Raw genomic sequence first — 14,019 nt, 5'->3', positions numbered from 1 at the left:
ATGCACAGCATGGTATTAGCTCCAGCAACTTTGTTTAAAATTAATGTGAAGCAGTTCTGAAATAAATTGCTATAGAAGGTATATTTTGCTTTCTTGATATACCTAACTAGAAAGATTTTTCTCTAACTGTAGCTTCTAGAAGTTCAAGATGCTGTACCAATGTAGCTCAGCTCTTTTTGGCTCGACTCTTTTTGGCTTATGTACCAGTGTTAGTCTTTGCAGTCAGATACTGGCAATCATAACGGTGATACTGATAAGAATACAGAGCTTTATTTTTCGTAAAATACTGGTGGCTTGCCCATGCCAACAGATATAGTTGGAAAAAACCCATATCAAATAAACACATGGAATGAGTCTAGTGAACAAGAAACCTTACAGCATTTACTCCTTTGCACAAGAATCTGCCTGCAGGTACTCAGTTCTACTTCATTTTTCTGAGTCCTTCTGCAGTGAATTTGGTTATTAGTCACCTCTGTACAGCAGCACAGCTACTTTATTCTTTTTATTCTGGGTTTGTATCATGGTTATGGGTAAAATCATGCATTCAAAAAGCTTAAATAGTTTACATAATACTCTTTTATCCTTAGGCTTGTGAGGCTGAAAGTATTATGCTAAACTTAGCAGGACAACTCATCATGTTGCAAAGGGATCGATCTGGACCACAGATACGAGATAAGGATAATAATCCTAATCAAAGGAAGCATGTGAGTAAATATATGTGGAATATTGTATATGACTTGAAAGATGATGTTAGTGACTGAAGAAGTTATGTCAGGAGTGGTTCGGGCATAAAGAAAAGAGGTCTATCATGCAAGGCAGTTTCTACACTTAGAAGCTGAATTGTAGCTGGAAGTAAATCACTACTGTGATTTCTGTCCCCCCCAAGAATCTGTGAAACATTACCACTTAATTGTGTGAATGTCTAACTAAAGTATTTATTACTTCTGTTTACTCTTTGTGTTGCAGCGGAAGATATGAGTCTTAAGCATAAAGGTCCTGTGCAAAACTTGTTGTGCACTGATGACAGAAAATGTCCAGTCTATCTAAAACTGTTCTGTATGTTTATGGACCATTAGGGTTTTTTGTGGAGCATATTTACAAAGTTCCTAAAAAACTACAGTAATAGAAATCAGTGACTGAACTTTTCAATTTTTCTGTGCTGATGAAAAACACTTCATGGAACAAGCACTTTGGGAAAGTGAAATCTAAAAAGTTTAGATGAAGAGTTGTTTGCAGCTCAATGAAACACTAGCAAATTTGGTGTTTGTAGTAATGTTGTCAGTTCTAGGTTGGACTCTTGGGCTAATTGAAGAGACAGAGACCAGGTTTTTATTTTCCTCCCTTACTCTCGCACCTCTGGCTTCTTGACTAAGTGTGAGGAGGTTAAAAAAAAAAAAGTGAAAGAAATGTCTTTTGAGTTAAAATAAATAATAAGTGATGTTTTCCCAGGTGCTAGGGTGGTTAAGGGATAAGCAGATTTATTTCTTTGTTAGAAGAATAACATGTTCTGAAGTGAGTAGTCCTTAGGTGAAAAAAGAGTTCATGTGAAGAGGGTAAAAAAAAAAAAAAGGAATAATGAATTCTTATTATTTTTTTCATTCTTTTTTTTTTTTTTAAAAACAGCTGCCTTTTTGTGCTCCAGTTGTCCTAGCCCAGTCTGTTGAAAATGTATGGACTACTTGCAGGATCAACAAACAGAAACGCCACTTACTGGAGGCTCTGTGGCTCAGCTGTGGTGGGGCAGGTATGAAAGTCTGGCTTCCACTGTTTCCCAGAGATCATCGAAAACCACATTCCTTTCTGTCAAGACGGATCATGCTGCCTTTCCACATCAACATATACCCATTGGCTGTTTTGTTTGAAGATGCCTTGGTTCTTGGTGCTGTTAATGACACTGTGCTCTATGACTGTTTATACACTCAAACCAGTGCTAGAGAACATTTAGAGGTTCTCTTTCCTTTCTCCATTGTTGAGAGAACCTCTCAGATCTACCTCCATCACATTTTACGCCAGCTCTTGGTTAGGAACCTCGGTGAACAAGCCTTGCTTTTGGCCCACTCCTGTGCCACATTACCATACTTTCCTCACGTACTAGAACTGATGCTTCATGAAGTGCTGGAAGAAGAAGCTACCTCGCGGGAACCCATTCCCGACCCTCTGCTTCCCACTGTGGCGAAGTTCATTACAGAGTTCCCCCTCTTCCTGCAGACAGTTGTTCATTGTGCTAGGAAGACAGAATATGCCCTGTGGAATTACCTTTTTGCTGCTGTTGGAAACCCGAAGGACTTATTTGAAGAGTGCTTAATGGCCCAGGACTTGGACACAGCTGCCTCTTACCTTATTATCCTCCAGGTAATGGTACCTCATATATTGCAAGAGAGGTGATATTTGCTAATTTGTAGTACTTAAAAAATATTCTCATACCAAAGTTACACATATTAAACAAATTTTCAATTTAACAGTTCGCTGTTGATATTATGTCAGTTATGAAGAGGGGGAATATCACACAATGTAAGCAGTTTACTGTTATAAAAAGGAAAATAATAGCATGAAATTTGCTTCTTCTAACCTCTGGTATACGTGAATGTGACATGATGTGGCTTGACTTAATAGGACTTTTGTTGCTCAACGGCAAAAACAAATGACTTAATTATGCTTTGTTACTTGCAGAATATGGAAGTTCCAGCAGTGAGCAGGCAACATGCTACTCTCCTATTTAATACTGCCTTAGAGCAGGGAAAGTGGGATCTTTGTCGTCATATGATCAGATTTCTTAAAGCCATTGGCTCTGGAGAAACAGAGACACCTCCAGCTACACCAACAACTCAGGTTTGTGATGAAAATAGTAAATACTGTGCATCGAACCCTGTATGATTAATCTTGCTATTACACAGTGTGTTTGCTCTTTGACTGTATGTTTCGATTTTCTTGTTTTTAGGAACCTAGTTCAAGTAGTGGCTTTGAGTTCTTCAGACACCGCAGCATTAGTTTATCCCAATCAGCAGAGAATCTCCATAGCAAATTTAACTTGACAAAAACACTGAGTATGCCCTCTGGGCCATCTGGAAAAAGGTAATTGGTAGTAATGTCATCTCCTTCCCCACTTTAAGTATTGTATTAACTCTCTTACCAATTTAAGTTATAGAAGTAGATTATATGATAGAGTTAGATTTGTCATAGTCTCCCTCCACATCCTTTTGCGTTTGTCTTTTCCTGACTTTTCATAATATCCATGCCTCTCTCTTACGTTCTTGGGAGACTGTATTCTCACGCATGTAAGTATGTGTTTGTGTGCATATATACACAGACACATTTACATGGATTTTGCTGACCAAAAGCCTCTGAATCCACCAGATGGATATGTAGTAATTTCAATAGCTAGTGAGACCGCGTACCTTGTATTTCAAAGATCTGTTTTGCTGAAAGATACATCTTGAACAGCTCACAGTACTGCTGCATGATAGTATACATTGCACTGCGATACTGTGTACATCTTGATCTAGTAGTGTGTTGCCAAGCCATAAATAGAGCCTTTTACACCTTGGGGTCAATCCCTCTTAAACTGCTGTATACAGAATTCATACTGATTGGTATTAATGTTTCAGAAGCACCACTGAGCTCAGATTCATCGTTATCTTGGTTTTGGCTTTTTTTCTGACCATAAGACCTTCAAAGCAATCTTAATATAAGTTAAAATGCTTTTATTTAGTAATTTTCCATGGAGAGTACTATCTTAAGAGTTTTGATAGGAAGAGTCCTAGACTGATAGCTGACTTGTTCTCTAAACCTGCTTCTCAGAACTCATTTTGCAATGGCATCTACCTTCTAACTCTTCTCCTTTACTTTTTTTCTGCATTGCTAATAGTTTAATACTCTTATCAACATTGCTGCTGCTGTTATTACCTTCCCTTATTTCACTTACTGTTGAGGCAGTGGGATCTTATAGAGAACATAAATAGCAAGGACTGGTGGAAACTGCTTTTGTTGGTTTATAGAAAGCTCCAGCTATTACTGTGATCACTCAGTGTACTGTGGCTGTGGCTGACAAACAGCCTTTATGACTCCATTTTAATTAATGTCACTGTTCTGTGGTCTGTGCATAGGTGGAGTAAAGACAGTGACTGTGCCGAGAACATGTACATTGACATGATGCTCTGGCGGCACGCTCGGCGTCTGCTAGAAGAAATCAAGCTGAAAGACCTGGGCTGCTTTGCTGCACAGTTAGGGTTTGAGCTGATTGGGTGGCTGTGCAAGGAGCGGACCAGAGCTGCCCGCGTGGAGGATTTTGTGTTTGCTTTGAAGAAGCTACACAAGGATTTCCTGTGGCCATTTCCAGTCATACCGGCTTCGTCCGTTAATTCGCCGTTCAAGAATGGAAAGTACAAGACAGGTGCTGTAACATCTGAGTTGATTTGGACTAGGTTTCTCTCCTGCAGTCCTACACCCATCGGTCTCAATCTGTCTTTCCTCAGCTCAGCCAAGCAAAGAGCAGGCTGAGGCTTGCCACCCACACAGCTTTCTCACACCGGGTGTGTTTTCTGAAGGAATTCTATTGAGCACAGACGACATCTGTTGTGTAGTCTGATGACATTACTGTTCCTGTTGAGGTTTCTTGCTTTCTCAGGTGCACTGAACTGGCTGTCACTTGTGCAGATGTTGAGTTGAATGTGGATATTGCTCTTCGATGTGAATTCTGCTACAGAAAATTACTAAAGTCAACATTTTTATCTAGTCTTTAGATAAGGATTTGAATAACTTTTTTGTATTTAAAAATGAATGTTCCTAATATTTAAAATTTGATTTGTGTCAAAGGGTAAGAATTTTGTGAACTTGCTGTAAACCTCCTTTGTAGTATTAATCTCTTGGTTCACTAGTTTACATTCTTAGGCAAAGTTGATACTAGATGCCAAGTCTTCCTCTTTTTGATAGTAGGAGCACTGTTACTTAGTTATTGATGCTAACACTTTATTAGCTGATACTTCTTTTACACCAGTGCTGCCCTAAAAAGCTGATCAGAAATTCTTGAAATACCTAAACTTGATGCATCCCCTTGCTTTTGGTGATCCCTCAGCAAACTAATTGAATATTGACTTAGATACAAGTTTTAGCTTCTTGTAATGCCTGGACTTTCCAAATTGCCTTTTTGATGGTTACATGACCTGTCCTTTGGTGGGTTCTTTTTTTTTAGCCGTGGGGGAGCAGCTGCTAAAATCTCAGTCTGCAGACACCTTTGTAAACATGGAAATGGACACAGGGGTTTCAAACACACCTCGGAGTCGCAGCTGGCTTGGCACTATCGGCTCTTCTCAGAGAGAGCTTGACACAGTTTCATCCCATGGACCACACATGCAAGATGCGTTCCTTTCTCCTTTGCTAAGTAAAGGTTAGTCACTCTTCCTTCTGTCTGCTTATTGGAAAAACGCACCTGGAAGTACGTACTTGTATTTTGATATTTGCATGCTACTGCTGTATTATTGCTTCCCAACTGCTGATAACCATAATTCAGAGGAGAAAAAAAAAAGAGGATTTGTTGAAAAGTGAACTGAAATTTTTTCAAGAGAAGGGTAATGCCCGTGTCATACATCTTTAAGTACTTGAAGTAGAACATGAAATTGATATTCGCAGAAGTTTCTGTTCTGTGGTGGTAACTTGAAATTTAGTATTTTTATGGTCTGTCTAGGAAGACTGTTGTAACTTCTTTGTCTCTTGCACGGGTTGGCATCTTGCACAGGTTGGCACTGTTTTAATGCATGAGCTTTGTGCTTTTGGATTTCTTTGGAAAGGTATTAGATACATTCTTTATTGAGGACGTTTAGGAAATTATAGTCCCATGTAGTTTTCTTTTTTCCTATGGCTTTGTTTAAATCGCTTTTTAAAAGCTCAAGCGGATGGTCAGCTTACGAAAATACAAAGGGGAGTTTTATTCTCTGTGCATCTTTTCTGACCGCAGTCAGGTCCAGGAAATGTTTGTCTGACCATTCATTTCTTTTTATTAGTCCCTCTTGTCCTCAAGCTTAGAGCAACATTTTCAACGGTGTCTACATCACGTGATTTCCACTTTGTTAGGGGAAAGGTCTATGTAGCTCAGTGTGAATTACAGTCTCCCCAAGATGCTAGGGTCTCCTGTGAGAGTCAGAGCACTTGGAACTACTCTTCAAAAAGTTGACGGGCTTCAAAAAATGAAGAAAGAGTGAGATTCTCTCCCTGTGCTTGGGCATTGCCTTGTTCTATTTTCACTCCTGCTGCTCTTGTTTATTACTTTTGGAGAGTGCAAGAATGCATTAGGTTTAAGTAAGTTTGTTAAAAAGTTCTACAGAAAAAGCATAATTTAAATGGGGAAAATTTCTTTTTTTATTGCACTATCTTTTACTGCTGTCTGCCACCACCACTGTTTAAACAGGTATATCCTATTTTTCTGGGCTGGATTAAGACCTTTGAGTTCAATGGAATTCAGTACAAGTTTTGAAGCAGTTTATTTCTAAAGTGAAACTAAATTAATAGTTTTTACAATGTTGTAAGCTGAATTCTAATAATAATAACTTAACAAATAACTAATCCAGCAGTGGTATTTATGGGCCAGAAGCTAATAAAATAACTTTCTGACTTTCTAAACATTCTCCACAAAAAAGATGCATCTACTTCAATATGGAAACTGTTCTGGAGGTTGGGTGCCTTCCTCACTCACCACTATAATGGTTTTAGCTTTGCTGTTACTGTTCCTGTGAAAACTCTGTTGCTACATCTACTCTTCATCTACTCTTGATATTTTTATTGGAAACACTTACTTTTTGTAGTTAGTGCAGGCAATTACTTGCATTACCAAAGGTTCATAATTTTCAGGGTTCTGTATGAAGAAGAGAACTTGCTATTGCATCTTCATTTTTAACAAAGTTGAAGTTTAAGAAAGCAGTATCTTTAGACAGACTGCAGCCCTTCCTACAGACTTAATTCTAGGATTATAGTATGTAAGAGGCTGTCACTGTGTTCTTACAACGATTGCCAACACATCTTTAGGATCCCTTATTGATACTACTCTGCAGGATTATTTTTATTTGATAGAAAAACTACTGCATTCCAGCAATAACAGTTCTACCATTTGGTGTGAGAAGAAGAATGCTGAAGTGGGTTGGCCTGAAGCAACTTCTTAGCAGTGTGATACACTCCAGAGCATTACTGTGTAATTTGTCAGTTTCTGTAGGAAGTATTTCAGAAATTCTGAGTCTTACTAAAGTAAGTAGTTTCTTTTTTCCTTATGTTTCTGAGTGTTTTTGATAGGTGACGAATGCAGCATAGGTTCGGCAACAGACCTGACTGAAACAAGTTCTATGGTGGATGGCGACTGGACCATGGTGGATGAAAACTTCTCCAGTCTAAGTTTAACTCAGTCAGAGCTTGAACATATCTCTCTAGAACTGGCTAGTAAAGGGCCGCACAAATCACAGGTCCAGCTGCGGTAAGTAATGTAATCTTTGCATCTGAAACTTAAACTGAGTAGTATGCAGCATTAGTAGAAAGAAACACTGTCTACAGAATCACACTGGGATGTTGTATTCAGAGTGAAAAAAGAAATAAGCAGACTGTTTTTCCGTGTAGGTACTTGCTACATATCTTCATGGAAGCAGGATGTCTGGATTGGTGTATTATCATAGGCCTTATCCTTAGAGAATCTTCAGTAATCAACCAGGTTTTCAGTATAATGCAATCCTCTGATATTGATAGAGAAATCTGTCAGAATATCAAGACTGGCCTATATGCTGTTGACAAATGGGCTTCTACAGATTGGTAAGCGTTACTTTCCACCTTCATTTTCATTCCAGTTGTAGATAATTGGTTACCTAAAAAGTAACTTTGAGTTATGTCAGACATAGCCGAAACAGTTATTTAAAAGCACTTTTGCAGAAAGTTTCAGCACAGGCATTTAATACAGTTGTGATCAAACTGGAAGAAAAACAACCCAAAATAACCAACCTCCCAACTTTTACTGTTTGATTATGGTTGCCTTTTCTCCTCTATTTAAAAAAAAAAAAAAAGCTTCAGTACAGGAAGGATTACAGAAAATACTCATTTATGTTAAACATCTCCCAAGAAATGCTGCTTTTCAGGCATATGACAGAAGTACTATTTTTTAATTCACTCATGGTGTTCTGTATCCTTGTTTTTGTAGCCCTGGGTACAAGCCATTTTTAAATATCATCAAACCACAGATCCAGAAACTAAGTGAAATAGCAGAAGAGCAAGTACAGCCTGAAGCTTTTCAGCCAGTGAATCCTTCTAAGGTTACCGAGCAAGCGAGCCCCAGAGCTGAGGAAAGCAGGACTTCATCTAGCCATGGCAGCAACCCTCAGAGCGATGCTGGTAGCAGCAGTGCCAGCAGGCATGAAGAGGACAAGTCTAAGACAGAGGATGAGGATTCATTCCAAGAAGGCAGTTATGACTGTATTGTGTCTTAAATGGAAGACGAACAACTTCCCAACAAGCATCAGGTGTGAAAGGAAGCAGACCAGCTCTTGAGACATGCTTCCATGTTTTGCTCGTGAACTTTTTTTTTTAAATATTTCAATCTTTGAAATCTTTAGTGGGGATAATTAAGCAGCAGTTTCATCTAATAATTTTAAAAGGACGCAAGTTTTTTTTTTTTAATGCTATCTTCAGACTGCAGCTTTAGGTTCTGATACTTAAGAGCGTTGAGAGACAGTGAATACATACAGAGACTGGTTCAGCTAATGTTCATCAGTACCTTTACATCACCAAGACGTGTTCTGAAGAAACTGCTTATCTTTTGCTTGACTTTAAAAGGTGAAGAGGGGATTAAATTTAAAAACTGTTATCCTACGCAGCTTGCCTGCCTAAGAAATGTCTGATCAATGCAGTTCAGATTGGTTTGATACCGTATTTTGTATTAAAGGACTGTAAAATATATATTGTATGTTTTTGTGAATACTCTTGTACAAATACTCAAGGTTGTACCGTATTTGAAGGTACCTGTATGTATTGTGCATGTTTCTAGATGACTAGTAAAGTTAAAGCAGAGTTGCACTTCTTTCTGGATGAGGCATACTTCACTGACCTAACACTGACACAAGGTGGCTTTACCTGGTTTTTTACTGCCACTTACAGATCTTGTAGTTGGGTTTAAGGGATTGCTGAAGGTTATTTATTTCATTGTAAATTCTTTTCTGAAAAATGAATTTTTTAAATGTAAATAATCATCATATACTCTTGCTATGGAAGATTAGTTTAACAGCTCATACCTAAACATTTTTCAAACATTTTATAATATGCATACTTGTAACTAAGACATATTTAACTTTCATACAATGTTATGGAAAGCTGGCTGCAGAAGTCTGTTGCTTGGAGGTACTTATTTTTTCTAGCTGCTGTCCCTATGTAATAACTACCTGTAACAGTATTAATTTAGATATTAGCTTGTTTGTACTGTGCAATCTGAACAAAAATGCAACATTACTCATTTTATACAAAATAAACTAGTTTATTTTTTATAACATCATTCGATTACTGACATGGACCAAACTTGTCATCATAGGGTAGTTACAGCATCTTCTGCTTTTCTAGAGTAGTTTCTAAATGCGCATCCATTTAAACTCTGAAAATTAAGAATATTCACAATTAAGTTGAAATAAATTGTGATTTTTATCATCTTTATTTCCTTTGTAGATAAGATCAAGTGCTTTAAAATGTACAAATATTAAACTGTTGCTTTAGAATGGCTTTACTAAGCCAATACAACCAGTACAAGTGCAATAATTGCGAGTATTACTTGGAAAGCTGGAGATTTTAGTGAATGCAGCTTGAATTTCCATTTAAGAGTTGCAACTAATGTTGAACTTCCAGGAAAGAAATCTGGTTCAAGAGTCCCAGCGTTAAGCTTAGTCTGTATTGTAGCTACTGGTTACAGATAATGTCTATCATACCTACAAGCCTGTTGTGATCTGACGTCAAAATCCATTATTGTTATAAGGGGATACTTAAAGTTTTTTTTATGATAAAAAACCCGCGTAATCTATGTTAAAAGAAATAAAAACTGTGCTTCAAGTTAATATTTTTCTGTGATTCTGTGGTAATGATGTAAGCCAAGCCCATCCTGACCAACTTTCTGCTGTTCAGGTTTTGGATCTGTACAAGTAAACGCATACATTAACTGATATACTAACATTCTTAATATTAGTATCTTACTACTGTGCTACTGTTGTTTAGCAGTTAAATCTTTTTAGTTGTGAAATTTTAGAAGTTTGTACTACTTTAGTAGTAATTATCTCTATGCAAATCTTATGTGCTAATTTTGTATTTCAATTTCACTGCTGTTATACCTGTAATTAAAAGACAAATGTATTCAACTTTACTTGAAGTTACTCCTGTGGAAAATAACTATTTCTGACTTCAAGCCACTGACTGTAAATTACCAGAATTCAAGCAAGTTGTCTCAGAGAAGCAAAGCTGTCAAAGAAACCACCCAATGAAGACTGTTTTAGTTGGCCACATCACACCCCTATGCCCTGTGTTACAGGATGAAGGCAGCAAGCTGCTAAGTTAAAAATCACCTCATTAGTGCATCTCTGAAGTTACATCCACCCATTGTTTTGAGGAGAGGTGTATGGGGTGTAGTAGCAAGGGGGACTGCGGCGGTGGCCCCTGTCAGACACCCCATGGATGATGGCTGAGCCCATCAGCCAAGCTGGTGCCCCCTCTCCGGTAACGTATTTAACAAGGGGTAAACTGTGCTGTGCAGCAGCTGTGAGAGAGATGTGTGATGACAAGAAATGTGAGGAGGAGGAGGTGCTCCAGGCATGAGCAGAGATCCCTGGAGCCTGTGGATCTGTACAAGTAAACACATACATTAACCAATACACTAACATTCTTGTATTAGTATCTTACTGCTCTGCTACTCTCCTTCAGCAGTTGCATCATTTTAGACCATGGTGAACCGGGCTGTCCTCCTGCAACCCATCGAGCATGTCAGAGCAGGTATCCAGGCTGCAGCCTGGGGAGGAGCCCACACCACAGCAGCTGGATGAGCCCTGAAGGAGGCAGCAGCCCATGGAGAGCCCACACCGGAGCAGGTTTCCCAGCAGAACTGTGGCCCATGGGGGAACGTGTGATGCAATAGTCCGCTCCTGAAGGACTACCCCAGCGAGAGGAAGATCCACTTTGGAGCAGTTTATGAACGACTGGATCCCATGGGAAGGACCCCATGCTGGAGCATGGGGAACAGTGTGAGGAGGAAGGAGCAGCAGAGAGGAACTGTTACGGCCTGACCATGACCTGACCCTTGACTGTCCCTGATCTCTCTGCACCATTGTGGAAGAAAAGGTAGAAGAGTGAAGGTGAAGCAGAGAAGCTGGCAGAAGGTGTTTTAATTTTTCTCTTTGTTTGTTGCTATCCCACTTTTATTTTTAATTGGCAATAACTTAAATTAATTTTCCCCAGGGCCAGTTTGTTTTGCTTGTTACGGTAACCAGTGAGTAGTCTTCCTGTCTCAACCCATGAGCTTTTTCATCTTATTTTCTCCTTCTGGCCTGCTGAGGAGAGGGCATAAGAGAGCAGCTTGGGCTCCTAGCACCCAGCCAAGGTTAACCCACCACAAAAGGTTTGTTTGTCTACAAATAAGCACTATGACCTCAACCTACACATAGGAAAAATGGGGCGTTTAGCCAGCTGAGGGTGAACATTTTCTGTGCAATTCCAACTCACTGTTCTCCTCTCACTTTACTTATCCAGCTCACATAAAACTGGCTGTCCTGGTTCTTCCCAGCCTGGTATACTTAAGCATTTAATGGCATAGAAAGATGTCTGATTTCCTTCTTTACCAGCATTTGCATATCATCAAGTTTTTTTGATCTGTTTCTCAACCTGTACAAAACTAATTGCCTCTGAAAAACAGTCGCTTGCTTGTTACCCATTTGGAAAAGCCTCTCACATAGTGTATACCTGCAAAACTGCTTGGTGAAGTCACACTTCTGGGCATAATTTTCACCATCACTTTTGTCAACCAAAAAGTAAGCTCATTTTTCACTAGTATGTTTTACTCAAAGGAACCATTTTGAACAGTTTTAGAGCTAAAGTGTCTGTAAGCTACAAGTTGAGCTCCACTGCTCAGTAGAGAGACATACGCGAACGCATGATCTAGCCAGAACCTGTACAAAAGATGTCCCTTCTTTGCATTATAAACTGAGGGGAGAAGTTGTCTACAGCTACAGTGATATTATAAGAGATGATGGGCGACTTGTTGAGGTTGGTAAGCTGGCCTCAACTGAAACGAGAGCCCCCCAAGAAAAAAAAAACAAGGCCACAGACCAACTTACTGTCTCATCATAGTTTCCTGTCCTAGGGCTGAAGACTGTTGAGATATTCTAGTGGGCAGCGAGACGAATGCCAACTTAAGGCGAGTGGCAAAAGTAGTCCCAGTGCTTAAACACAGAAAAGGGAGGAGCCTTCTCATACCACTCAGAATGAAAGATACAGCTTGCTCTTTCTATTTACCCTGTACCACCTGAAAGAAGTAAACTCAAAGAGGTTCCTACCAGAGAGCATGCTAAGAGACTTCACAAAAGCCCTCAACTGGAGGTTGAAGCTAGCTAAACAGGTCAGGCATAAGGCACCTAACCCCTCTTTCATAACTTTTTTCAAATTACTGTTTCCTATCAAAAAAAATAACCACCCCATCACCCACAGAAAAGCAACATCCCTGCGTAAGCCATGCATGTGTGGCTTCATGAGACAGTTACTTAAATTCACCTGTACCTATTGGCTTTGAAGCTTGTATGTGTTCCAGAGTCTCAGCCAAGACTTGCACAATTACTCCTTTCTGGACAAACTACTTCTAACTAACTTTCAAGACTGATTCTTACAGCTTTCTGAAATTTAAAAACTGTTTTGTTAATGGCCAGTGATACTTTGCAGGCTGCTTGAAATATAGGTGGCAGTGACTACATCTCCCTAAATCAGCTGATACATTTTGCTCAAGTCTCAGCTTTATCCTTGGCATGTTCTCAAGCTGCATCTGCAGCTTTGAGAGAACCATAAAGTGTTGTAGCGCAACAGAGCCTCTTCTGCAGTGAATGGGGAAGCACGACTAATTTCTAGGACTAATTTATCCTCCAAGACTGGAACAGATTTTCATGAAGACCTACAATCCAATCTTCTATCTTCAAAACAGATGTCACGCTTACGCAACTTCACGTTGTCTAGCCACAGAGTTTTGTGACAGCACTTAAGGTTACTGATCTTGCATGGCTTTTTAGCCACCCTTTAGTAAGACCACATACCAAGTTCTAAGACAGGTCGTCCTGCAGGCTCCGTCCAGATTATCACCAAGAACTGGATTAGGGTTAGCCCCCAAGGAAAAAAGTACCGAACAGCATTACCACGCAGGCAAGCCCTTCAGCAGCTCTGTCCCATATGCTACAGTTAGCTCTGCATAGACTTGTTAGATCTTGTCTATTTGATTAGTGTTTTTCCAGCAGGCTTGCAACCCAGCCTAGATTGGAGAGACATCAAAAACAGGTCTTGCTAACACAGAACAGCTCCACTCAGCTCAACAGTCTGTCAGTTGTGTACAACAGCTGGAATTCTCCTGTTCATTGCACTTATCTCAACACTGTTTCTTCAAATGCATACGTCTACTTGACAGGCAATCTGAAGGTACAGTGATGCACTCTAATGCTGCGTTAGATTGCATAACCACAACATGTACCGGCCTCCTTCACAAACACATGCTTAAGTTGTTAAAGTACTTATTTCTGAATCTTTTTTACCTACAGACATGTAATGGAGTACTATGTATGTTAATAGAGAACGTAATAGAATCTCAAAGACATCAAAAGTCACAGAAGAATTACAGCATTAAGGAAGGGTAAAGCAATTTAGAAAAGGCTGTGTATGTAAATTGTTTCAGATGAAAATAGGGGAATTCCAATCAACTAGCTGCTTAATGCCCCCACTAAGAATAAAGACCTTTTCTATTCCCACACCCTTCCAGCCTTAAAATTACCAGATGCTTGC

At 39.3% G+C, this 14,019-nt stretch overlaps 1 protein-coding gene across 6 annotated transcripts in view; it reads left to right on the top strand.

Moving 5' to 3' along the window:
* Nucleotides 1–10,058, top strand: part of RIC1 (RIC1 homolog, RAB6A GEF complex partner 1) — a 51,921-nt gene extending 41,863 nt beyond the window's left edge. For 4 of the 6 annotated variants that reach the window (XM_054185654.1, XM_054185655.1, XM_054185653.1 and 1 more), the window contains 9 exons: nt 588–704; nt 1,624–2,352; nt 2,671–2,829; nt 2,939–3,072; nt 4,104–4,390; nt 5,189–5,383; nt 7,264–7,453; nt 7,594–7,782; nt 8,165–10,058. In XM_054185654.1, the coding sequence (XP_054041629.1) occupies nt 588–704; nt 1,624–2,352; nt 2,671–2,829; nt 2,939–3,072; nt 4,104–4,390; nt 5,189–5,383; nt 7,264–7,453; nt 7,594–7,782; nt 8,165–8,450 (2,286 nt within the window). In that variant the 3' untranslated portion in view covers nt 8,451–10,058. Of the gene's footprint in view, nt 1–587; nt 705–1,623; nt 2,353–2,670; nt 2,830–2,938; nt 3,073–4,103; nt 4,391–5,188; nt 5,384–7,238; nt 7,454–7,593; nt 7,783–8,164 lie in introns of those variants that run through there. The other 2 variants (XM_054185656.1, XM_054185658.1) reach the window with 2 other exon arrangements.
* The last annotated feature ends 3,961 nt before the right edge of the window (nt 10,059–14,019 follow it).

The sequence above is a fragment of the Rissa tridactyla genome, chromosome Z (genome assembly GCF_028500815.1).
Source record: "Rissa tridactyla isolate bRisTri1 chromosome Z, bRisTri1.patW.cur.20221130, whole genome shotgun sequence".
In the NCBI taxonomy this organism is placed as follows: Eukaryota; Metazoa; Chordata; class Aves; order Charadriiformes; family Laridae; genus Rissa; species Rissa tridactyla.
The sequence above is the reverse complement of the archived record's forward strand: the minus strand, read 5'-3'. Positions and strand labels throughout refer to the sequence as shown.